The sequence below is a fragment of the Podarcis filfolensis genome (genome assembly GCF_964270895.1).
Source record: "Podarcis filfolensis genome assembly, chromosome: 15".
Classification (NCBI taxonomy): domain Eukaryota; kingdom Metazoa; phylum Chordata; class Lepidosauria; order Squamata; family Lacertidae; genus Podarcis; species Podarcis filfolensis.
In genome coordinates, this window is record NC_139618.1 from 9,164,842 (window position 1) to 9,191,681 (window position 26,840).

At 45.8% G+C, this 26,840-nt stretch overlaps 1 protein-coding gene across 13 annotated transcripts in view; it reads left to right on the forward strand.

Annotated features, from left to right (window-relative positions):
- Nucleotides 1-26,840, forward strand: part of RAP1GAP2 (RAP1 GTPase activating protein 2) — a 186,897-nt gene that overhangs the window by 66,895 nt on the left and 93,162 nt on the right. For 2 of the 13 annotated variants that reach the window (XR_014541920.1, XM_083587619.1), the window contains exon 1: nt 18,750-19,179. The exons of 8 other annotated variants lie outside the window; for them this stretch is intronic. Coding sequence is in view for 2 of the 5 variants with exons in the window: in XM_083587619.1 (XP_083443745.1) it covers nt 19,127-19,179 (53 nt within the window). In the remaining 3 variants the exon portion in view is untranslated. Of the gene's footprint in view, nt 1-17,531; nt 18,572-18,749; nt 19,180-26,840 lie in introns of those variants that run through there. 3 more of the 13 variants (XM_083587617.1, XR_014541919.1, XM_083587614.1) reach the window with 3 other exon arrangements.

Below are 26,840 nucleotides of genomic sequence, written 5' to 3' on the forward strand. Positions count from 1 at the left end.
TTTCGTGCTCAGCGCTGGCTCCCTTTCCTTGATGGAAGCCTACTACAGACATTTTTTGCGGTAAGATTCTGGAATAATAGAATTTCAGAGCTTTGCCCGGTTGGTTTCAGTGAATAAGATCAATGAAGGGAGGATTCTAGAACTACTGAGTGCCATTGGGCATGTGCAGAGTTCTTTGCTTCTCAGTGCTGAATAAGCACAGCTCTGCCTCCATGCTACTGTAATATGCCAAGGTCTTGTTTGTTTGTTTATTTCACTTCTATGCCGCCTTTCTTCCAAGGAGCTCAAGGTGGTGTGCAGAGCTCTTCTCCTCCCCTTGTCATCCCCACAACAGCCCTGTGAGGTAGTCTAGCCTGAGGGTGAGTGACTGACTCCAAGGTCACCCAGTGAGCTTCATGGCTGAGTGGGGATTTGAACCCCAGTCTCCCAGGTCCTAGTCCAACAAGGTTCAGCCCTGTCTTGTAAAACTCCAGTTCATGAGTTTGGAACCCTGTAAGCTGTCTTATTGCAAGTCAGCTGTCTTATCCCAGGTCGGACTGTATGTCTAGCCCAGTATGGTCAACTCTGACCCTTCTAGGGTCCTTGGACAGAGGTCATCCCCATCATCTGCTATTTGAACTTTTTCAAACTACAAATGCCCAGAACTGAACCTGGGACATTTTGTAGACAAAGCACATGCTCTGCTGCTGAGCTTTGTCTAGAGAGGGGCAAGTCTGCGAATTTCAGTTTCTCATTTTTCCATCCTTAGGCTCAGTTCTCTGCATTTCTACATCAGCTTGCATTTTTTTAAAAAAACAAAACCCTGCCAAAAATTCATTCCTCCTGATAAGAACATTCTGTATGTTATTTCCCCTAATCTACACATTTCTTTTGCAAAGCAATTGACCCTAATGCACATTTCCTGCATGTTATTTTCATTGATATATCCATTCCCCCACACCAGTATGTGCATTTTTGTGCCCGTTACTCTTTACTGCAAATTTCAAAGAAGCACAAATTTGGAAGGACGGCTCCGTTTCAGTTTGCAAATCATTTTGCAAAGTGAAAATAAGCAGGTTCACCTTTAAATGCGAACCTCATCTAGTTTCTCCTCCATCCCTAGTTATAAGCCATTGTGCAACCTGTAAAGAATATATTCTAGATTGCTCAGAATCAACATCTGGCATGAGAGAATAGGGCTTCCGGGTGGTCTTCAAGCCCCAATACTTCTCTGCTAAAAAAATAAATAAATTACACATCAGATTCTGATAATGCAGATGGCCATTTCAAAAAACAACAACACAGAAAACGCAGTCAATCTGCCAGGAACACATGCTGTTCGCAAATTCCATATGCTGGGAATGTAGCACAATTATCAAACCAGCTTGGATGTATTTAAAGATGGATTAGTTCACAGTTACATCTGTATGGGAGGCCCGCTATTGCTACAAAGATATATCTGCATCTGCCTATCTGTCTGTCTGTCTATCTCTATATCTCAAGCTCTGTCTTAGAAGAAGTCAACTCTTTCTCTCCTTTAAGGCTCGCTAAAGAGAGTGCGATTTGCTGGTGGCTAAATGGGAAGTGGCTTGCAGAACAAGCTATTGAAAGTAAATATTAGTTGATTGCCTCCTTCAGCCCCTGCCGTTTAATGGCCTGTGAGATAAAGATACCATATGGGTTATGGATTTTCACTCCCAGGTCTCTTAGTTTTGAGGAGGATTTTTTTTTTAAACTAAGCAGATTACTGCTTTTAGCTGAGCCTTACAAAACAAACATGCCTAGCAGAACAAGATGGAGCTTTCTCGTTGAAATCTGGGAATGGGAGTTTATTATGAGGCCTGAGCAAAAAACCCCCAAACCCCATTATTCCCTCCTTCAGAACACAACCCTGACTCGCTTCTGCTAGGGTAAAACCCACAGTGGCAGAATCACTGTTGATCATAACCCACCTCTCCCGCCAAAGGCCAAAAGACTACCGATTTATGGTCTATGGGGAGCTGAAGATGGAATGGCTGGTGACAGCAGGATAATGTGCATCCAGCAACCGAACTTCTCTAGGTAGGAATACCCATACCAATAATTAGTTGAGCCAAATGTCCTGCTCTGAAGGACACCTCAGCTCGTTACTAGTTCTGCTCAGCACTGCAATTGTTTTTGTTTTTGTTTTATTGCTTATTAAATTCAAGTGATGGAGGTGTTGTAAACAAAAATTGCCCTTTTCCCTTATGGGGTATCCAAGAGCCCATATAGAGTCCTTACATAGGTTCCCTATTGGTAGGAGAGAATAACAGAGGCCAACCAGAGAATATTGAGAAGCAAAGCAGCTAGTATGCTTGATCTTTATTGATCTGTTGCAACAGGGTGCTCCCCTCACCCACAGGAGAGAGGAGGGACCCAGAAAAATGGCATGCAAGGCCTTATAAAGACTTTTGAAATTGCCACCCTGTAGATCAAGACCACCCCCAGAAACATCATACATACATCACAGAAGGGGTGTAACCTAAGACCACCCCTCAGATACATCACACCTACATCACAGAAAAGGCGGTCTAAAACAGAAATTTGAATATTGTTTTTCTCCTGTTGTTGTTTATCTCCTGTCTGGCAGGTTACTTGATTGGATTGCCTGGGGAGCCCAGCCATTCTTTTGTAGTGATAAATACTTAGTTCCTGAGCCAGGTCACAGGCTCACACCCTATTCATATCTTAAATGTGTCCTTAAGACAGGATTTGTGAGGAAAGAGACAATGGGGAGGTTTCCCACTTTGACCTTGCAGAGAAAACATTTGCTCAGTTTAGGAATCAAAACGAATGGTTCACGGGAAGATGTATAAACACCCTTTAAGCAAATCAGGATGGAGGTGTATTGCTGTATAACTGTTCTATAAACAAGCCAGAACAATAAAAGCTGGATGTAATCTAACCTTCATGTGAGCTTTGTGTGAGCAAAAGGATCGGTATTCAACAAGCAGGTCAAATAGAGGGGCCCAAATTAGAAAAAAAATTAAAGCTTGCATTTAACAAAACAGTATAGGAATATGATTTCCGATCCAGATCTCCCAGCGTGCTAACATATAATTGAGATGCAAATCGGTAGGATTTTGCTCGGCATTACATCTTGGTTTTAGCACCCTGCCATCAAAACAACGTATTTCAAACATCTCAACACTTCAGAGCAGCAAACTTCAAGCACATTGTGTAAGAACCGACAGTGGTGTCTCAAGCAATGTGGAGTCTCCTGATTGCCTCTCTGCTGTGCTGTGGTTTGATATCTTGGTGCATAAACAGACTGCAAGATGCTTTTGAAGGCTGTTGATCAGGACTGCTCAACAGAACCCTGTTTCAAGTCACAGATTATATATATCAGGCATGCATCTAGGAGAGATTCACATGAAGATCCGCAGTTACAGCCTCGGGAAATCTGCCAAATTCTTCTCACCTCTTTTTAAGTAGATATTAAGGCAGCAGCCTTGCGCGTCAAAGATGGGAAACACTTGGCAGTCTAGATGTTGTTGGGCTACAACTCCCATGAGATCCACCCAGCATGGACCCGGGATTATGGAAGTTGTGGTTCAACAACATCTGGAGGATATCACATTGGATATCCCTGTTGTACAACATCTGGAATGTCACACAATTCATGGCCCTCATGGATACCACCAGCCACAATACCTTCCTGGAGATGCTGTCCGAGTTAGGTGTGGGTGGCAGTCCTAGTTGGGTGGTCCGTTAAGGGTGATGCTCCTGGGCCCCGAAGAACCTTCCATATGGAATCCCCCAGGGTTCATTTTCATCCTCTATGCTGTTCAACATCTACAGTGGTACCTCTAGTTACGAACTTAATTCGTTCTGGAGGTCCGTTCTTAACCTGAAACTGTTCTTAACTAGAGGCGTGCTTTCGCTAATGGGGCCTCTTGCTGCCGCTGCGCTGCCGGCACACGATTTCCGTTCTCATCGTGGGGCAAAGTTCTCGAGGAAACTCGTCCAGGTTAGTGGAGTTTGTAACCTGAAGCATTTGTAACCTGAAGCGTTTGTAATTCGAGGTACCACTGTACATGAAACTGCTGAGTGGGGGTATTTAAAATCACTTGGATGTCAGTCACTTTGAATAATGATGATGATGATGATGATGATAATAATAATAATAATAATAATTTATTTATTTATTTATATCCTGCCCATCTGGCTGGGTTTCCCCAGGCACTCTGGGCAGCTCCCAACAGAATATTAAAAACACGATAAAACATCAAACATTAAAAACTTCCTTAAACAGGGTTGCCTTCAGATGTCTTCTAAAAGTCAGATAGTTGTTTATTTCCTTGACATCTGATGGGAGGGCGTTCCACAGGGCGGGTGCCACTACCAAGAAGGCCTAGTTCTGCCTAGTTCCCTGTAACTTCACTTCTCGCAGGGAGGGAGCCGTTAGAAGGCCCTCGGAGCTGGACCTCAGTGTCTGGGCTGAACGATGTGGGTGGAGACGCTCTTTCTTTGAAGAGGAGATGAACACTATGTGACACAAAGGGGCGGCAAGCAATATTGTTAGAGTAGAGCTGTGGTTTTGCAACAGAATTGGGGCCGGATGCTTTCCTTGAAAGAGCAAAAGGTTAACAACCACAACAAATGCCATGCTTGTGATCGGGAGCTTCCACCTACACATGTGACAGGCGGAAGTCATTATTTGCTTCAGTTAAAGGTTATGGCCTAGTTGCATTAATGCAGCCTTCAAAGAAGTGAAATCCCTCTTTTAAGCAAGGAGGCAGTTTCTCCTACCCGCCCCTAACCAGCCTCCTCTTGCTATGTTACTGTGAGTGGCAAAAGAACAGAACAGTAGGAAGGCACAAGTCACCATCAACATACTTATTTTCATTTATTTATTTCGTAAAATTTATACACCACTTGGTTGCAAATATGAAAACAAACCCTCAAAGGAGTTTACAAAAAGAGGAAACAATTAAAACCAAGAGAAAACTACAACAATACTTTTAAACATACGAAAGATAAAATACTGATACTAAAACAGTGAGGGATTTGGGAAGGGAGAGGAAAATGGTTTCAGAACACCCACCTCCTTCACCACCACTTTTTGTGTTTTCATCAGAGTGGTTTTTTAAAAATAATAATAAGAATTGCTTTTTACCCACAAGACACCACAGTGAAGGCAGGAAACACCTTTGTTTGACTTCTGACTACATTATTTAAAGCCAAATCTGAGTAAGGGTAAATTTGAGTGAGAGCAATATCTCCTAGCCTTTGCACCCAGGAGAGCAGGGAGAGTGAACCTTTTTTTTGGGGGGGGGAATACTGAAAAGGGGGCCATCCCTGGAGCCAGTGAAAAGTGTGGCAAAGTTGGGTGGGGGATTTTGGCTTGGCAAAGGCCCCATCCGTTCAATACATATAAAGTGGTTTAACAATCTACCCCTCTTCCCAGGGAACTCTGGGAGCTGAAGCTCTGTGAATTAATAAAGGTCTCCTTAACAAACCACAGTCCCCAGGATTATTTGCAAGAAGCTACAGAGATATCACCTTGCCAACAAAGGTCCGTGTAGTTAAAGCTATGGTTTTCCCAGTAGTGATGTATGGAAGTGAGAGTTGGACCATAAAGACGGCTGATCGCCAAAGAATTGATGCTTTTGAATAATGGTGCTGGAGGAGCCTCTTGAGAGTCCCATGGACTGCAAGAAGATCAAACTTATCCATTCTAAAGGAAATCAGCCCTGAGTGCTCACTGGAAGGACAGATCCTGAAGCTGAGGCTCCAAAACTTTGGCCACCTCATGAGAAGAGAAGACTCCCTGGAAAAGACCCTGATGTTGGGAAAGATTGCGGGCACAAGGAGAAGGGGACGACAGAGGACAAGATGGTTGGATAGTGTTCTCGAAGCTACCAGCATGAGTTTGACCAAACTGCGGGAGGCAGTGGTAGACAGGAGTGCCTGGCGTGCTCTGGTCCATGGGGTCACGAAGAGTCAGACACGACTAAACAACAACAACAACATGGCTGTTTAAGGTGGAATGATACTGCTTTACGTGTAACAGTGCAGATGGGGCCCAAATTTATTGCATGAGTCGACATCTCAGCATTCATTTTAGAAAGCATATTACTTCTGTGTATAGCAAATCTATGTAAGAATGGAGACTAAATAAATTATTGGGCATAATAGTTCCTTCTCAGAAAACTATCAGGCCTAACATTCTACTGTCTTTAACGGCAAAATGAGTATGTTTAAATCACCCAATTCACTGGCAAAATGGAGCAGAACGTCTGTATCACAATGTCTTATTTCCTCCACTCGGTGAATTTATTTCCATTTAACGCTGAGCTCTTGGAATCTGCATCATTTCCAAACGAGGTCCCAATTTGCAGCCAAGGTCAGAAAATGCTCAAAATATCAATTAGGGCTGAGCAGAATTGAAGGGACAGGTGAAATCTATGGTATTCTCTGCTTTTTGCAATTTTGTGTGTGTGTGGGGGGGAATGGTGGAGCTATGAAATGGGGCAAAAATATCCTCCTATTTAGAGTAATAACAAAAAAGTGCTGCCCTCACTCTGAATGGGCTCTGCAAAGTCAAGTAGTTTGCAAGGGCAGATTGTGGCCCAGTCTTGTCTAAATGTTTACAGGCAGTTCTTATATTAGATACCTTAAGATTTATTTAGCAGGCCTTTGTCTTCCTGGAAAAGCATGTTCCCTTTTCTCAGAGCATTGTAGGAACACAAATTATTTAGTTAATGGCTAAATACAAGAATGGCTTGACATATACCGTTGTTAATAATTAGCTAGCAGAAGGGAAAAGGTTGAGTCCATTGATGGTGACACCTGATTTCTTTTTTAAAGTTTGAGATTATATATATATATTTGGTGTATTTTTGCAGTTTTCACTTTGCCCAGGTTCAGGCAAGTTCTCAGGGAGGTGTACAAAGTCAGAGACTAAAAAGAAGAAAAGAAAAGGATGTCGCAAGCAGCTTTGAAACATAGAACCATATACTGTATTTTTCGCTCTATAAGATGCACCAGACCACAAGACGCACCTAGTTTTTGGAGGAGGAAAACAAGAAAAAAAATTCTGAATCTCAGAAGCCAGAACAGCAAGAGGGATCGCTGTGCAGTGAAAGCAGCAATCCCTCTTGCTGTTCTGGCTTCTGGGATAGCTGCGCAGCCTGCATTCGCTCCATAAGACGCACACACATTTCCCTTTACTTTTTAGGAGGGAAAAAGTGAGTCTTATAGAGCAAAAAATACGGTAGCTTGTCTTATAGCAGGCCAGACCATTGGTCCATCTAGCTCACCACTGTCTACACACTGACTGGCTGTAGCTCAGTGCGCAAGCATCTGCACTGCATTCAGAAGGCTCCAGATTCAGTGCCTAGCATCTCCAAGGAGGGCTGAGAGCCCTGGAGAGCTAGTACTAAGCTAGATGCTCCATTGGTTTGACTAGTCCAGGCATGGCCAAACTTAGCTTTTTAGCTGTTTTGGGACTGCAACTCCCATCACCCCTAGCTAACAGGACCAGTGGTCAGGGATGATGGGAACTGTAGTCCCAAAACAACCGGAGGGCCAAACAGCTGCCCGGACTAGGCCCAAAGCAATTTCCCAGACTCCCTTTGCAAAAAGAGACCATAGCTCAGCTTCAGAGGACCTCCTTCATATGCAGATGGTCCCAGGTTCCTAGTGGCATCTCCAGGCAGCGGTGGAGCAAGCTGATTGGACGCCTGGGCAGCGTGCATGCCCTGTGCCCAGGGGCGGGGCCAGTCACCCACAAGGTGGGGCGAGCCAGGGCAGGAAACTCCACAGGGCCTCCGAGGAGTCTGTCTGCTTCCTCCCACTCAGCCACCCTATAGCTGGGGAGGGGGGGAGGCAGTGGGCGGACCATTTGGGGCAGCATGGAGCCTGCGGATGCTGAAGCCACTGTGTCACTCCCAGGAAAGACGCATGGCTCGGGCATGCTGCAGGCCCTGCGGTGAGTGCGCCTGGCTTTTTGTCACCCCCCTCAGTGGTGACACCCGGGGTGGACCACCCCCACCGCACCTTCCCTTTCTCTGCCCCCATCTCCAGGCAGGACTGGGAGAGACTCCCTGTATGAAACTCCAGAGTGACAGTGCCCATCGATGAAGACAATACTGAGCTGGGCGGACCAAGGATCTGGCTCAGTTAAAGGCATCTTTCCATGTTCAACATGGAGCTCAGTTCGTTACAGCATGGTGCTGGTAATCCCAAGGTTGCAGGTTCAATCCCAAGGTGTGCAGCTGCACATTCCTGGACTAGATGATCTGCAGGGTCCCTTATGGTAAAGGTAAAGGGACCCCTGACCATTAGGTCCAGTCGTGACCGACTCTGGGGTTGCGGTGCTCATCTCACTTTATTGGCCAAGGGAGCCGGCGTACAGCTTCCGGGTCATGTGGCCAGCATGACTAAGCCGCTTCTGGCGAACCAGAGCAGCGCATGGAAACCCCGTTTACCTTCCCGCCGGAGCAGTACCTATTTATCTACTTGCACTTTGACGTGCTTTCGAACCGCTAGGTTGGCAGGAGCAGGGACTGAGCAACGGGAGCTCACCCCGTCGTGGGGATTCGAACCGCTGACATTCTGATTGGCAAGTCCTAGGCTCTGTGGTTTAACCCACCCGCGTCCCTTACCATTCTACAATGGTAGAACCCCGCAGGGTCCCTTACCATTCTACAATTCTATGATTCTTACAGCTGGCATTTTGGACTGACAGCAAGGTGCCCAACAATTCTGACCCCTAACTCTGGCCCTGAATTTATAATATCAACAGTGCTGCCTTAAATCATGATTCTATTTGTATAGAGCCAGTTCCTAAGAATTCTGTGTGTATACAGATGGACACTTTTCCAGAACCAGTTGCTATATGGATTTGCAAAATGGACCATCCAAATAGCCTGCCATAAAAATGGAGCAGCCAAAGACCAGAGTAGACTTGCAAAGCATACAGGAATTCTGCAGTGATATCAGTTTAAACAAAGATATTTTCAAATGGGATCTGCGTTTTAATTGGCCTTGACAGTTAGAAGGCATACATCCGAGCGGTTTCTGTTTTTACCACTGACCCTTTCTAATAATGTGAATGTGTTTGAACCCATCTCTTGATATAACCGAGGTTCGTGAACTAGGGTCAAAGTTTGCTGTCACCTTGCCACCAGTTGGCATTTCTAGATTTCTCATTTTCTTAGAAAAAGTGGCAACTAGGAGTCTTGACGAATAGGCCACCGTTGGAGTACCCAAATGATATATTCACCGTGGCGTCTAATTGACTGTGTGTGTGTGTAGGACCTTTTTGTCCTTCTGAAATTATACTCTCTATCTAGCAGCAAAGCTCCCTTCTTTGAAGAATAAATGTCAAGGAATTTTAATAGACTTCCCCCCTTTGCATAGCTAATGGAACTCTATTTCCTAAAGGTCATGCAAACTGAAGTGTGTGTTCACATACCAGTAGTTTGAACTTGCAGTTTCCTGGCATATTTTTGGCTGCTGCTGGGACTTCCAATCCCCCCAGCATGAGCTTTATTCGAATGTAGGAAGGGACAATTTATCTTTCCTGGTCCAACATGGAATTTGCTCCCACAAGAGGTAGTGGTGGCCCCCCAAACAGCATGGCTTTAAAAGAGGATTAGACTGACTGATAAGGCTATCAATAGTTGCTAGCCACAGTGGCAATGCTTTTCCTCTTCTATTAGATGCAGTATGCCACTAAATGCCAGTTGCTGGAAACTGCAGGAGGAGAGAATACTGTTGCTTATGGTCTTTGCATCTGGTTGACCACTGTGAGAACAGGAGGCTGACTAGATGGCCTGATCCATCTGGTGAAAAGCAGCATGATGACATCCTTACAATTTTCTTATATATTAAGAAAACTCATCTTGAAAATTCACCAGCAGTTTAGTACAGATTTCATTTAACACACATGTTTGCAAGCAATTTAGCTTAGTATAATGCTTTCTGTATGTTACTTTCGCTAACATATGCATTTTTATGAACAGGTTAACCTCTTCTATGCATTGTTTATATATTACTTGACTGGAGAACTGCCTTGCAATATTCAGAGCAGTGTGAGTTTTGAACGATGGCTGTTTTTTGATTTGTGTATTTTTTCAGGAAGTGCGAATTAGGTAGGTTCTGTTGGTATATTTTGTATTTGGCTGAAGGAAAAAATACTTAGGTGTTATAAAAAGAAGAATTCCCTGGACCTACTCTTTGATGAGAGAACCCCAGCAGAGATTTAAAATCACAAATGTAAAGTATAGAAATATAGGTTGTAATACCTTTAAAATATGCCCTTCTAAGTTGCTTCCAAAGTGCCCCACTTTCTTTTGCATAGAAAGAGCCTACATGTTTGGTAAGTTAAAAATGCTTTACTTACAAACGGTTCAAAGGTCAGATTCATGTGCTTTTCCATACAGCAGTAAGAAAACACAGGCAGTAAAACGTAGGTTCCAATGTGATGAGGGTTTCTAAATTATTTTTATAGAAACACAAAGATGGCTTGCTTAAGCCACACAGTCTAAGCTTGGAGCATCCAGCTTAGACCTCCTTATTGATAGAGTTCACATGGTTGAATGGGGAAGAACAAAGGCTAGACAGCTCTTCCTCCCAAGGTGGTCCATTGGCTCCTGTGTGGGCTCCCAGACAAAACCTGTTCCTGGACCCTTTTAATGGGGTACCTGCTCAGTTAAGGATCCAACCCAATGGCTTTTCTGCCAAAAGTTGTGACATTTTCTATTAGGCAGGCGAAAACTGTAGACCTAGCTAATTTGCCTACAAGAAACAAATTGCTCCCTGGCCCCAAATATGGCGACCAAATGAACCATAACAAGTTCCTCACACTACCCTGTACACTCACCTCCAGGCAGGGCACTTACAGACTGGGTGGGTGGTGAATTCAGTAATGATTTCCTAAGAGTGGGGACCCCTGGGTGCAGCTTTCCTTTTAAAGCATCACATCCCTGCCCTGTGCAGTCCCCTGACTGGCTAATTCAGACAGCCATCGGCCAATGTCCCACGTTGCAGGAGGGGGAGGCGCTGAGAATCCCACGTACGGCTTTATGGGGAAAAGACAATGGGCCCTGAGGTGACCAGCCCATGGCCAGGCCATGCAGCAAATGCCATATCTCTGGAGCCCCAGGAAAGTGGAAATTCTGGATGACAGTGGTTACATCTCAGGTGTCATATACCTTGCTGCCTTTAGGAGTGTGCAGCTTGACAATGCTAATCTGTAGGTGTCCCGCAGAGGTGAGCTGGGATCTAGGAACTGAGCTAGGGATTCAGGGCCAAGGGACCAGCCCAGAGTCAGATCCGAGTGATGCACAAAGAAACACCAGAGGCAGGAAGATCTTCCTCTCAGGAAAGACCGCATCCCAAACAGGAAGTCTTCTATACCCTTTCCTTCACAAGAGGGAATAATGACCAGGCTTGGGCTGGATACAGCCAACCCAGAGCATGTTTCACTGCCATGAAGATGTTCCAAGCTGCTATTCTTTTAACTCACCACATGGGACAGCAACATGCACCAAATGGAAGGTGCTCAGTTTCAGCCTGATGAAATATTACCATTTCTAAATAGTATTGTCCTACCTGTAGTTGTGTGTGTGTGTGGACATATTGTGGTCCCAAAATAAAGAGAGGTTTAAAAGGTCATAACCAGCGCATATGAACTGTGGACTCAGAGAGGTCTAGCTTATGACCAGATCCCTTTGCTCTGGAGTTTATTTCAGGTCATGGATTTTCTCTCAGCTGAGATCTACAAACTGGCAATGTGGAAAATACAGTTTTAGCAGAGCTGCAGGAAGTGTGAGTGATGCAGCGCCTGGCAAATGTGACATTAATGTAGCATCAGAATCAGCCTTAAGGGTCAAACCAGACATTTGGAGCTTTTCACCCTAGTTTATGCCTTCTTTTCAGCACATTACTTTGCCCGGGAACCTCAATGAAAAATTCAGAAAAGTGCAAAATGTGAAGGAGAATTGCATTTCAATTGTAAACAGCCTCCATGCTACTCTTTCAACCTTTGAAACCTGGAGGTTTAAAGAGCAGCGTGAGGCTGCTTGGGTAGGGGCTTCCAAACAGCCCCATTCTGTGCTTTGAAATCTGGACACCCAGGACTTTAAAGGGCAGTGTTATTGTGTCATGGTGACATCAGGGGATTGATAGGTGAGTTGCTCCACTCACCTGTCAAATTTGGCCCTCCAGAGGTGGGGAAATAGGGATCTGGCTCCTTGGCTGGTGAGGTTTCCTCAACATGTGGTCTAGATGGGCCTCGTGATCTGGTCCTCTAGGACTCAGAGGTTCTTAAACATCAGAGTTTTGAGCAGGGCATTTCATTTTTGGAGGCAGTCCACCTCTGAATACCAGTTGTTGGGGAATGACAGCAGGGGAGGGCAGTTCCCTTCACTCTCTGCTCCAGTGCCTCATGGAGTCTCCTGATTGGTCACTGTGCAAAAACAGGATGCTGGACCTTTAGTCTGATCAGGCAGGGCTCTCCATATGCTATCATTAGCCTAGAGCAGGCACGTCCAGCTTCCAAGAGACTCCGATCTACTCCCAGCACAAATAATCTGGCAGTGATCTACCCGTTGAATTAACCAGAGTTGTTCAGCTTTTTTGGGGGGGGGGGGGAGGATTGACTGGAATTGTTGAGCTTTTTGGAGGGAGGATGAGCCAAAGTTGTGTGTGTGTGTGTGTGTTTGGGGGATCAATCAGGAACCCACAATCGATCAGGAATGACCAGGGACACCCTGCGGTTGACCAGTAGATTGTGATTGACTGGTTAGACATGCCTGGCCTAGAGATTGCATAGGGAGTTACATTAGATTACCATCAGGGTCCCTTCCAATCCTACAATCAATTCTACGGTTCTAGGAATTTATTGCATTCTCTGGCAATGACTGCATCTTGAGCCCTGTGGAGACATCTTGACAGGACTGGTCTGAGGGAGGAAGAAGAAGAAGAAGGAGAAGAAGAGTTTGGATTTGATATCCTGCTTTATCACTACCCTAAGGAGTCTCAAAGCAGCTAACAATCTCCTTTCCCTTCCTCCCCCACAACAAACACTCTGTGAGGTGAGTGAGGCTGAGAGACTTCAGAGAAGTGTGACTAGACCTTCTCCCAGCAGATGCATGTGGAGGAGTGGAGACGCGAACCCGGTTCACCAGATTACGAGTCTATCGCTCTTAACCACTACACCACACTGGCTCTCTGGGCACTGTCAGAATGAGACTCTGGGGAGGAACATAGTAGGCTAGTGGCTGTTGACTTGGACCCTAGGGAGGGGCTGAACAAACTACCAGGTCATCAGACACCTCAGTGGTGCCAGAGCTGCTTCCCACATCCCAAGAACCCCATCCCATCTACAGTGAGATCTGACCATGAGTTGTCCCCTTTGACTCTACCTTTGTCAACAAGGGTGCAAGAGATGACTGTGACAGTAAGAACAGACTCAGAAAACCCAGCCTACTGGATGGGGGTGCCTGTTTGCTTGCCAAGTCCCTTGGCTTGGAGTGCCAACCATGTGGATGACTACATCTTCCCTGCTTTTCAAGATGAGAGCCCAGGGGGCACGTCAAACATAGCTTTACCGTTGCCACAACCACTGACAGACTGTAATCTGAATTGCGTGCCGTAGGAACCTATGCCTTAAAATCCTTTGGCAGAAAGCAAGTGAGGCCAAGGAACACGTCCACCAATGGGGGGCCAGGACAGGCTCTGGTTTCTCTCCGTGAGTTAGGAAAGGGCACCATCGAAAGGGCATTGGTACAAATGGGTGGTGGTGCCCTTTCAGAGGCAGAAAGGACGAAGTCATTTCGCTTCTTTGCCCTGAATGCCTCTGAAAAATCGGACCCATAAACTACATCTGCCGGGAGGTAGTCAGGTGCATCCCACAGTTACTCAGACAAATCAGTTTGGGCTTCATTGATTCCGAGGGTCACATTTCCACAGAGAAGAAGTGCCCTTGAACAGTTGGTTGGATGTACAGTGGTACCTCGGGTTACATATGCTTCAGGTTACAGACGCTTCAGGTTACAGACTCCGCTAACCCAGAAATAGTACCTCGGGTTAAGAACTTTGCTTCAGGATGAGAACAGAAATCGGGCTCCGGCGGCACGGTGGCAGCAGGAGGCCCCATTAGCTAAAGTGGTGCTTCAGGTTAAGAACAGTTTCAGGTTAAGAATGGACCTCCGGAACGAATTAAGTACTTAACCCAAGGTACCACTGTATCTGACAGAAGCGAGCAGTGAAAGTCATCCTTTTGTTGCCCATCAGGCCCCTTTAACACCCCCACCCCACCCCCAGTGATCAGGGACTTGTACCTCTCTGTTATCCAGATTTTGTTCTTTTTTTTTTAACATTGTGCTTGATATCTAAAACAGATTGTGGACTTTGCTAGACAGCACTCTGTTTCTTGTAAATGATTAACACGAGGTAGCCCAGGACCACAGCTGTAAGCTGCCCAGGAATGAATGAGCGGAGCAGAGAGAGCAAACATCAGAAGATACTGGCTGCAGGATCTGGCCAATAGCCCATTTCCTCCAGCATCCTGTTCTCACAATAGCTGGCCAAATGCTTGGTAGGAAGCACACAAGCAGGACCCAAGAACACTAGCACTCTTCCTGGGCACATTTATGTAAGCTTTACTTGGCTAGAGAGCAGACTTTAGAGACGTGTGGATTCCAAAGGGCAGCTGTGCTTTGGTTCATAGAATAATAGACTTGGAAGAGGCACCTCAAGGGTCATCTAGTCCAACCCCCTTGCAATGCAGGAATCTCAGCTAGAGCATCCATGACAGATGACCACCCAACCTCTGCTTAAAAACCTCCAAGGAAGGAGAGTCCACAACCTTCTGAGGGAGATGGTTCCAATGTCGAGCAGCTCTTGCTCTCAAAAAGTTCTTCCTGATGTTAGTCAGAATCTCCTTTCTTGTAAGTTGAAGCCATGGGTTCGAGTCCTACCATCCCGAGCAGGAAAAAACCAAACCAAGCTTCCTCCATCTTCCATGTGAAAGCCCTTGAGATACTGGAAGGTGGCTAGCGTATCTCCTCTCAGTCTCCTCTTCTCCAGGCTAAGGTCCGTGTGTTCTTTTGTGAACTTGGTAGGTTTGCCTCTACATACGAACTGAAACTCGTTTTCCCCTCACCCCTAATCGCCTCTTGAGGAATCCTGAACCTCTGGCAGATCCAACACAGCAAGACGATGGCAGTGGGTGTCTTTTTTCCAGTGCCTGTCAATCAGCATTCTAAGCCACCTTTAGCCAGATATTCACACACGTGTGAATCAGGGAGAAGTTTCACACCTTGTTTCTGTGTGTATTGCTGCCCTCCCCCCCCTGCTTTCTCTAAGCACCTAAATTTCATAACCCAGACATTGTGGGGTTAATGTTTGTCTCACTGGCTTGTCTGGGTAAGTGGATGGGTGAAATGATTAGGGTGTTGGTGGCGTCTGGGCATGTTTGATCTCCATGGCAACCAAATCTTGAAAGTCAAATTGTGTCACAGCTGAGGGCTCTCAAGAAGCCCTCCTAAGAATGTGAGAGAAGTTGAATTTGGGTGAGAAACCACCTAACTTGCACTTCTTGAACCAATATGTGAAGCGAAACACTGTTATCCAATATGCAAGCCAGAACACTAATGGAAATGTGTGCAGTTAAACTATGGAACTCACTCCCACAAGAGGCAGTGATGGCTAACTTGGATGGCTTTAAAATTTGTTGCTGCAACCGCTTTAGCCCCTGGCCCCACCCAATACTGGGATGTGGCCCTTGGAAGCTTGCCTAGATCAGAATATGGCCCTCAGGATGAAAAAGGTTTCCCCTACCCCTGATGAACTCAACACCAGCGATCACTTCTCCCCCATTGCATCACAATAATAATAATATGAATAATATAATATTATTATAATAACATACACAATACTGCCCCGAGACCCCCAGGTATAGGGCAATATATAAATTCAATAAATAATAATAATAATAAAATACACACCATAAAAAAGCTGATACAGGATTTTTAAAAATTTAATGCAGCATCATAATGCAATATAAATCTACAAACACATTGACCTCTCAAACCAGCAATGTGATCAATAAGATCACTATAGATTCGCCAGTCATGAGCAGGGGAGAAATGTTCCTTCTGGTTCTTCAAATGTCTGTGCTTTTACCTTGATCCTCAAAAGCAACATGGGCCAGAAGGTTGCAGCCCACGTTCCCGATTCTGTGTTTTAGCACCGAACAGGAAGTGTGGGAAGCATTTTGTTTGGCGCCGGGAGAGGGGGATGGAAGCAAGATGTGCTGTATAGTTTCTGTCCCTGGCAACATTCATTCCTGTATGTAGCCTGCAGCTCATCGTGTACTACAGCCTACCCTTCTCTATAGGAGCAAAAATGAACAGGCTCTTGGGTTGGAGTGTGTCAGGGGTCTCTGTGTAGGGATGCTGTTTGCTTTGCAGGAACTGCACCCAGCAAGCGATTGGTGACCGCTGGAACTGCTAGGGTGGAAGGCAGGAAGACCAACAGTAGGTGGCGCCAGAGCCAGTGAAAGGCAGAGCCAAGTAGCTATGGCTTTGTCCTCATCCTCCACCTTGAGGACAGTGCTGATAGGCAGGGCCACTCCTTAGTCTGTGATTAAGGAGACAGGCAAATAAAGGGCTGGCTTGAGAGGTTGGTGAGGCAGCGCCCTAATGGAGTAGCCTCCACTGATTGCCTTAGACCAAGCCATTGGCTCCACTTGGCTAAGAGATTTCTGCACTGACCAAGTACAATACATTTGGCACCTGAGGCAGGCCCCCAAATGGCGCCCTTCCTCCTTGCCAGGGAAGAAAGGGTCAGGGAAGATCTACATCAGAGACAGAGTTGCCTCACCTTGTCTCTTGTATGGGCCGGCCTGGGCACTGACTGGTATAATCTCTCCTGATTTTCGGACAGCTGTCTTTTCCATCCCTACCTGACAACGTCAGAGATTGGATCCAGGACCCTGTTTGCGGCCTCTTTAACTTTGTTTGCACCATTGCTTCTCCAGTCAGGTGCTAGTTCAGTGCCCCCCTCCTTGTTTGAAAAAGAACCAATATTTTCCTTCCTGTGTATTGTCACATGGGTGACCCCCGCGGGATCACTTGGCTAATGTGATGACATTGCTACACTGTAGCCAATCAGCTTTATTTACTTGACGATGTCACAAAGTCAACTGAGAGTGAGAGCAAGGCCACATTGCTTTCTGGATCTTCATTGCTCTCATTCTGATTTTGTGAACTCAGCGTGCGTGGGTCATCGCTGCGAAAACTTTTTGGAACAAGGCGCCCCTCAACTTCCAAGTTTGCTGCGCCTGATCTCAGGCTATCCAGGCAGTTTCCACTCATCCTCCAGCATGCACAGATGAAGTGATCTCTTTCCCATGCAGTGCAGCCGCCAGACAGTTCCAAATCAAGCTGCTTTCATTTTAATACTCTTAAAATGTTTCTAATCTCTAACAGCAATCAGTAAATGACATCCAGTAAAGGTTGGGGGTTGGAAGCATTTTTTCATTGCAGCTGCTGCAGTTACGCTGACAATTGCAATACGAAACATGATCCTCCGAATAACCCATTTTCCCTAAGCAAGGGAAACAATTTGTTGTAGAGAAAAATGCATCCCCAAACCACGCACACAAACCCCGCCCAAGCAATTAATCATACCCACCTCACAGAAAGCTTTCGTTTCCGCAACATCAAATCACAGAAGCGTCACCCTCTTCCCCTTTTATATGGATGTATAAAAATGCACATGGATTTGGAGAAAATCTTCTGCGGAGCAATGTTAAAAGAGCAAAGACGTGTCTGTCTCCCAGTGGCAAGTGGTCCTGTCATTTTGGCTTGTAGATCTTTCTCCTGGCAGCCCAAAGACAAGGAGAACCTGTCCCTCTTAAACTTCTGCACCTGCTTGCCTTGATGGAGTGCTTTTTCCAAACGACCATAGTGAACATTGCAAAAACAAAAAATAGCAAAGCACAAAACAAAGCCACAAGAATGCTCTGAAGCGAGCCCTCAACTTCCCTTCTCCTTTCGGGGCCGAGCCGGGAGCTGACGCTGACGGCTTGTGAGCGCAGGCGTGACAGATTGGCAGAAAGCCGGCGGCCGCATGTGCAGCTGGGTATGGTTGAAAGCGATTTAATTGACTGGGGAATGCCACCTCTGCTCCTCTGGCTTGGCAGTTCGGCAACCCCCCTGCATGCAAGCAGAGCTCAGAAGAGGGGCTTGGCTAGCAAAAAAGAGCAGGCAGGCTCCAGGTGACTTGAAGGTCGTCCGAGTGGGAAGAAGTCACCTGATTCCGGGAACGGACTTACCTATCCGGCTGCAGTCACAGCAAAAGCAGAAAAGGAGAGGGGGGGGGGAATGAGCCTGTGTGCGAGAAAGGGAGGGAGGGAGGTGTGCACTTTTTAAAAGCAGGTCTCCTGCCTGCAGCTGGCGACATCGGCAGCACCACCTGCCTGCAGAAGTGTCACTTTAACTATGTCACAATCTCCTGGTAGGATGCACGCAAAACGAGCAGGAATCCGAGCAGCTGTTGTCCTCATAGGGTTGTTACACAAGTCCCGAAAGCAAAATAAAGAGAAAAGGTAATTCCTCTATGTGCTATCTCTTTTGTATGTTGTGTTTCCGTCTCTTTGAACACGGGGGGGGGGGGAGGAGAAGTGCAAGAAGCAAGAGCAAGCCTTTGGCATCGGAACAGCAGCGTTCCATCGAGGGCTCTGCCAAGCCGCTAAGCGCTCGCTTTGTGTGGCCATTGTTGGGATGTGTCAGCTTGTGGGCGATGATGAACGTTTGTGTCTCGGTTGCTCTGCTGATCGGAGGTGCGCGCAGCTCTGGACAGGAGCAGGAGACCCGGTGGTGACAAAAGATGTACTCGAGGGAGACCCTGTGGAGGCAGGAGAGGACTAATCTGCCGCTGAGAGTTGTAATGCCCAACTTGAGATGGAGTTTGGCAAGGTGTCTGCAGGACGTCGTGCTGACGAAGAGCTGGAGGAGTCGTGTATGAGGCTCATCTCCTTGCCTGCAAAACTCAAAAGCTAGGACCGTTGCAGTGGTTGGATTGATTTTGATTTGCAAGAGTGATTGGAGGAACACCCCCCCCCCAGCCAACCCGGGGTGTGTGGGGCAGAACAGAAGCTGCTATGCTGTTGCAGCTGCACACGGGCAATGCCCTGTGTTCAAAAGATGAGGAAATGTGAGTTTGTTAACCTTGTTGTGTTCCCCTGTTGGAGATCAACAGTCGATCAGTGACAATTCAGGATGTAGCAATCACTTCTTATTCCTCCCCATGGCGACGGGTGTTTTTGTTTGATTTCCCCTTCCCCCACCCTCTATTTTTGGGACTTAACAATGTTTGACTTGATTTCAGGCACTTTGATTTTTCAGGCATGGTTTATCTCTTTTTAACTTTTCTCTCTGGCAAAGAAGACTGTCTGGATCTACACAATACAATGTGTGTGAATAGATGGGAATTATTGTCGTGGTTTTTTGTTGTTGTTGCTGTGGTTAGCTATTTCTATGGGGGGGGGGGAGAGACTGAGAGACTGGACTGGACCATTATAAAGTACATTAAAACAATTATCCCCTTGGCAGGATTCCAGCCGGAGACAAATAATTGAGTGGGATTTGAGTGGGAATTTAACAAAGCAAGGTTAAAATCAAAGCATGGAGACTCCTCAATGTTGCCTATTCTTCGTAATAGCACTACCACTGTGCACAACATTTTGCAAAGTACAAGAGGGTAGGCCTCTGCCCCAAGAAGCTTACAATTTGAAATTTGACATGAGGAAAGCAAGGCAGGGAAGGGGGCGGGAGATGGAAATGGAGGCGGCCGTCAAAACGTTAAAGGAGTATGCATTTATTTTAGCTAATGCATCATTCACTTGGTTACAGGATAGGGATGGAGATTAAGGTGTTGTGCCAAAGCCTTTGTGGAAGGAAGTGGGTGTTGATGTTGTTTCAGTGCGATGCCCCGACAAGGCAAACAGATTGCCTTAAGAACACAAATATCCCTCTGGCACCATTAGGATTGGCACAGTGATTATGATGCCATCTGACCAAGCCAGATCTTCCCTTCAAAAGTCAAAGTAAAGTTTGTTACAAGTGATCCTCTCCACTTTACTGCCAAGTAAGTCCTCAATGCATTGGGAGTCACTCTCAAATAAGTAGGTGTAAGATTGCTAGAGATGGGTGACTCTCTCCATTTCGATTTTTGTCAGCTACTTATTTTTCCAGTTTTGTTCCATTCCCCACATTTCCACATCAGTTTGCAAACTTGTTTTGAAATGTCCTCATGAAAATTCACCAGCATTTTTTGTCGCTGCGATTTTCCCCAATATAGACATCTTTGGATGAGTTTCCCTCTACATTTTTGCAAAGGATTTTCCTTTAATATAATGCATTTTTGAACATTATTTTCTTTGGTTTATGCACCATGTATCCTAATGTATGTATTTTTTTCCAAGTTTATTTGGCTGGAGATCTACGTTGCAAAATTTGCAGAAGTATGAATTTCAAAGGATAGCTGTGCTTCAGTTTGCAGATTGTTTTGGAAATGCTAATTAGATAGGCCCACTTTTAAATGAAGATTGAATTGAATTCCTTCCCTCCATAGTCCTTACTGGGCTTCTTGGCCCATCCTGCAATGGTTTGCACAAAGTTCGGTCTTCTATTGGAAGTTGTCCTAAGGATACCTTTCGGTTGATTAGTTTGTTAGCAAAGGCTTATGCTCTCCCCTTCCCAAAGTATATGCCCTCCCCTAAGCGCAGGATCAATTATCAGTTAAAGGGATCAATTTAGGAACGGAAAAAATAACCACTCATAATGACTTGGTCCTTTATCTTGTTAGACAATCTGTAGCTCCGTAGTTGCTGCCACTCTTTCGTTTCTGTGAAAGTTAGAACATTGAATGATGCCCAGGATAGTTACTTCCTATCAGGTCTGGAGGGAAATGTGATTCAGTTTGCATGTAAACAGGATCCTGCCAAATTCTGCACATTTCTGAAACAATACAAGGATCAAGACACAGCCAGCCTTTGAAATTCACACTCCTCTGAATTTTGCAGCACCATGTGCAAAAACGCATATACTCTGCAAAAATGCATATACAAGTACCATGTATAAAAATGCATATGCATGGGTAAAGGATGCAAGAAAATCCTTATGTTGGTGAAAATAACATACAAAAAATGTGTATATTAGGAAAACATGCAAAGAAGCATTGTATATTCGGAGAACTTCATACTAAAATGCTGGTGAATTTTCACAAGAATTTTAAAAAATAATGATTCACAAGCGGATGCGGAAAAGTGAACCGAGCTTCAGACTGGAAGACTATGGAACTGTGAGAAACCAAAATTTATATGTTCAGCCTTTCTTGCCACCATTGTGTTCTGCTCCCCAAGAGAGAGCTGGTTAGAGTAGTTCTGTTAGGTTCAACAGTGGTTAGAGTATTCAACTAGGGACAGGGAGGTTAAAATCCCACTCAGTCACCACCAGGGAATGTCTTAGAAATTCCCTCCCTCAAGTTATCTGAACTAATAGGCGTCAATAGGGTTATCCCCCATGTGCTTGTCTAATCCTTTTCAAAAGCCATGTAAGCTAGTGCTCAGTAGCACATCTTGTGAGAATTAATGCCGTAAGTTAATTATGTCTCTTGCGTGAAGAAGGGCTTACTTTTGTTTGCCTGGAACTTAGGGACAACTAATAGAATTGGGTGACCATTTCTAAACGGACAGGAAGAATAGTTCTCTCTGCCTCTCTTTCCCCGTTTTCTTCTTCAGTCTGCCCACTGGAATTCTGCAGCTTTTGACACCAGTATTTGACCAATGTACAATCAGCCAACACATATTTGGCTAAAAAAATATATGGGTGCAATTGGGGCCGAGAAACTCTAGAAGGCTGTTCCTGAAATCACTTTCCACTAAAATGCATTAGCTGCAGAGGACTAAGTGCATCTGCGGGAGCACTTTGTGCCCGTTGTGTCTGGTAAGGTAAAAGGCAATAGGTGGAGTCCAAACAGCAGGTGGAGCCAGAGCTAATGAATCAGTCTAACCCACCAGCCTCAGTCTGTCCTCAGCCAGGGTGTCTTAATCTTGCCTTAATCAATCCAGGGGGTGCTGTTGCCTGTCAGCTTCCTCCTAAGTTGCTCTTGTAGAACTCAGCAGGGAGGAGGAAGAGGAGGAGGAGGAGGATGGGGACAACACTAGCATTGCTTGGCTCTGCCTGTTGCTGGCTCTGGCGTCCCCTACTGTTGACCTCCCTGCCTTCTGCCCTACTAGTCACAATGGCCACCGTGTGTGTGGGTGTCCGTAAGTAGAAGTGGCTTTGCAACTTGAAGCACTTGTGGAGAAATATAAAACAGCAAGATGGTTATAGTTGTTTTACATTACACAGGCTGCTCAACACCCACATTGCTTGGGTCCTAAGCTCACACAGTTCCTGTTGCAGAGAGAGAGAGAGAGAGAGAGAGAGAGAGAGAGAGAGAGAGAGAGAGATTATTATGTGGATTATGTGTTACGTGGATTAAAGGTGGGCACTAGGGAAGCAGGCAAAATGCAGCAGAGGCCTTAACACACCAAGAGGAAATGCTTGCCGATGTAAATAATGGGTTTGGGATCAGAGGTAGTGAGTTTAGGGAAATGAGAAAGTTAGAGGCAGGAAGGAGGAGGAAGATTCTAATAATTGCCCATTCCAAATAAGGGGGAATAAAGAGGAGTGGCCTCCTGAGTTTCCCTGTGGGTCTGGGATAACTGGCAAAGGCCAGGCACAAATTATTTGATGGGGAAAACTGCCCAGGTGTCTGAAAACAAGGCACTTGTCTCTTGTTATCTATGAACATCCGAAAAACGTTCTCCAGGCACAAGCGGTTCAGAAATAGAAAAAGGGTTGCATGAAATGCTAGTTGAAAATAATGGGCATGACTTACTTGGGTCTATCATCCAATGGATCTACTTTGAGTAAAGCTTAGTTGGCTATAGCCTATCATTATCATCACCATTGGGCTGTATTCAGCTAAACCTTACTTAGATTAAACCTGTTGAAGTTAGTGAACCTAAGTCATGCCCATTAACATCAATGGGTGTAAGGCTAGCATTTAATACCATCCATTATTAACATCAGAACTGGGTTGTATTCAACTATGTCTTGCTCAGAGGAAACCAATTGAAAATAATGGACATGAGTAACTTGGGTGCACCTACTCTGAGCAAAACTTAGTTGGCAACACCCCAAGGCCTCCTTTTAGGGTAACCCTGGCTTGTGCTTCCTTCAAGGGTCCTGTCAGGATGACATCAGCGGCTCCCGGCTGGTTGCCCAGGAAAGTATAAAGACAAGGAAAAGTTTCTTACAGTCCTTTTTAATTTCAATCTTTACAGAGAGAGGCTATAGAACCCAGCATCTTGGATAATGGTGTTATCCCAAGTGAATCTCCAGCCCCCGTCTCTCCCACTTCCTCAACATCTCCTCTATGGGTGCTTCTACACATCCTCTGTCTTTGAGCTCTTTGCTCTCCTACTTTTAAGGCTCGCCGGGTTCTGGGAGATGGAGGGTCTGGAATGCTTTCTAATGACAATGTATCAGCTGGGTGTTCTGGCTCTACCACGATTTCCCAGCTTTCCCCTTCATCTGCCTCTGAGGTGTGACCTCCCTCAAACCCCTGTTGTAAATCTATACTGTCTTCCTCTTCCTCCTCCCTAGAAGAGTTAGGATGGGGAGGCAGTCCTCACCATTCCTCCTCTGCCCAGTCCCTGACAGGTCCTGTCTAATCTGGAGAAGATAATATACACAGCTCAGAAGCAGGAAGGCAGGGAGAGGAGGCAAGGCTAAGGATCTAGCTAAGCTGAAGAAGAGGTCTGACTCCTTCAGGCATCTCTGAGGTCAGAACATGTTTGGAATAGGGTGGCGGGGAGCAGCCCAGCAAGTACATTACTCAAAGGAACGAACAAAGCAGAGACAGAGACGTGTCTAATTAAAGGAAGAAAGATTCCTGACTGGTGTTCGCTCTAACACAAAGGATGATTTCGTTCAGGACAGGGCTGGGCAGAGAGGACATTGACCAACAAAGGGCACAGGTAATGAGCTGTCAGCGAGCATCACAATACCGTTTTCCTGCTGGAGCATGGCAAGGATGTTATGAGGGGTTCCCGGCCAACCAGAATGTGCAGCCAGGTGACGTGTCCTTTGTGGGGAAAGGTGGAGATGTTTCCTAGGAAATGTAAATTTAGATTTCATTCAATTACCAGGGGGAGATGCTTGCTGGAGGATGTGCCATTGTAATTTCCTGAAAATTAATTACTATCTGCGTAAAGGCATAGGGATGGACGCTTCCATTGGATATGGAAAAAGATTCTGGAGACTAATTAGGTGTGCACTCATGTCAATGCTGCTATAGCAGGGGAGATACTGAGTAGCACAGCTAGTATGGAAAGGAAGACTGGCTGGAACCCTTAGGGTTGCCCCTCGTTGGGCAATGCTTGGCTTGAATAGCTGCAGCTTTCTCTGATTCCTTGCAATTGCACCATGATCATCGCTCAGAACAGAGATGGGATACATTCCCTTCTAGGCCACTTCGGGAGGATGCCTATGCTAGTGGTGGGCAGTGCCATATACAAAAGTAGGTGGAGCAATGGATGGAAGTGTTGACCTTTGTATAGTAGGCTGGTTTCTACATGCATTCACACAGCCTCCATCCACACAAGCGAGAGATATTAGCAGAGTTTAAGGACTCATTCCAGCCAGGAGAAGCCACTCAAAGAGTACTCAAAGTAGGGTTGGTGAGGAGTATGCCCTGGTGAGGGGCTGTGGACTGAGGAGGGTCCTGAGGGCCAAATAGAGAGGCTTGGGGGGCCTCATTTTACTTGGAGGTTCAGAGCAAATCCAGTGAACACATTATTCCAGGTGGGTTTATGCAGCGTTCCAGCTGAACTGAGTTTCTTGGTAACAGTTCATAGTTACCTGTAGATGTGAATCTTGGAAAGCTACTGTGGCACAAGTGGTTTTTGTGTTGGTACAAGGCAAGTTCTTTGGCCACAGATCACAACTTCTGTTGGATGGTTGCCACCTTGGGGCTTTTTCCTTCCATGCCCATCTCTGTGGCTGGCATGGGAGCAGCTGCTCTTGTGTCTTTCTTAGCTGTCTTGGCCCACCTGTCTGCAGTTCTAACAAAGTGGCAACTGTTGGCCTAGTGAGGAAGGCAGCAGTGGCCACATAAGGAAAGAGGCAACAGCGGTCATCTTCTGTACCAGGCTTCAGCCTGCAATGCCCAAGCAAAGGCAAGGGGCACATGCTAGGTTGCAGGTGTTCAGGACCATGGACAGCTCACTGTTGGGGTTGGTGGCAAGGCCAGGATGGATACAGGGCAACACATGGCTTCAGCAACAGTTTAGAGCCAACCAATAGCTTGAGTTGAGGATGGGGAACCTGTGGCCATAGAGACGTTATTAGATTTGAACTCCCGTCAGCCACAGCCAGCATGGTTGATGGAAGTTGTAGTCTAAAAAAATACCTAGAGGAACACAGGTTCCCCAACCCTGTTCTATGTACTTTGGGAGGATTTTTAATTTTTTTAATCTAATTTATATTTCACCCTTCTCCCCTAAATGACCCTAGAGTGGAGACTTGCAACTAGGGATATGCCAGTTGTTGTTTTTCTGAATGTCTCTCCATCTTAAGTTCTGTTCTCCAGATTTCCACATCACTCTGTGATTTATTTATTTATTGCAAAAAGTTCTTGTGGAAATTCACCAGCATTTTAGTGCAAATGTCTCCCAATACACACGTTTTGGCAAACAGATCGCTCCTAATATAATGCGTTGGTGTGTGTTGTTTTCACAAATATATGCAATGCAATGGAAACGTTGCCCAGGTATACACAGTTTTTGTGCATTGCTGGGCTGGAGGCCACCCTGCAAAATTCTGAGCGGTATGGATTTCAAAGGGCTGCTGTGTTTAGCTCTGAGTATTATTTTGCAAAGTGTGAAGTAAGTCCGCCTTCAAATGTGAACTGAAACAAATTTATCTCCCAGGCTTCCTTGCAGCTCAGTACTGGACCTCCTGGGGTTCTGAGTCTGGAGAAAATGTCCCCTTCAACCATAAGCAAAAAAAATGTGTAACTTTGCAACTTTTGCACAACTAGCATCTCCTCTACCAAGGGCTGGAGGATGTAAGAACATATGAGGAACCTGTTAGCTGAAGCCAAAGATCAATATGTCCAGCCTCATGGTCTTACAGTGGCCATCCAGATGCACGTGAGAAGCCTACAGACAGGACAACAGCATTCTGCCCATCTGCAACTGGTACTCAGAGGTATACTACCTCTGACAGTGTAGAACATAGCCATCATGGTTAGTAGCCATCAATAGCTTTGTCTTCCCTGAATTTCCCTAATCCTCTTTTAAATTGATCCAGATTGGTGGTCCTCACTGCTGCCTGTAGGAGTGAGTCCCATAGTTTAACTGGGTGCTGTGTGAAAAAGCACCTTTTAGAAATCTGTCCTGTAGTCTTGATGTTGCAAGTGACATCTTTGAGTCTGGGGCTTTGTTCTCCACCTGCAATTGACCATCACCCCATGCGAGGGAGCGAACGAGCGAGCCAAGCAAGGTTGGCAACAGATGCTGACTTCCAGGAGGTCAACACTGCTGCCTTATTAGCAACCCAGCAAAATCTAATGCTGCAAATTGATTGCTGTGAGCTTTCCTTTTCCTCCCAAGCCAGGATGCAGCTCTCCCCCACTGAGCTCTTTCCCAGAACAATCAATCACAACAGGCTTGTTAATTTGAATAACAACCCAGGATGTCACTGTTGATCCTGGGTGAATATCCAGTGACACTCTGCAGGAACAAGGGAGAGACTTTGCCT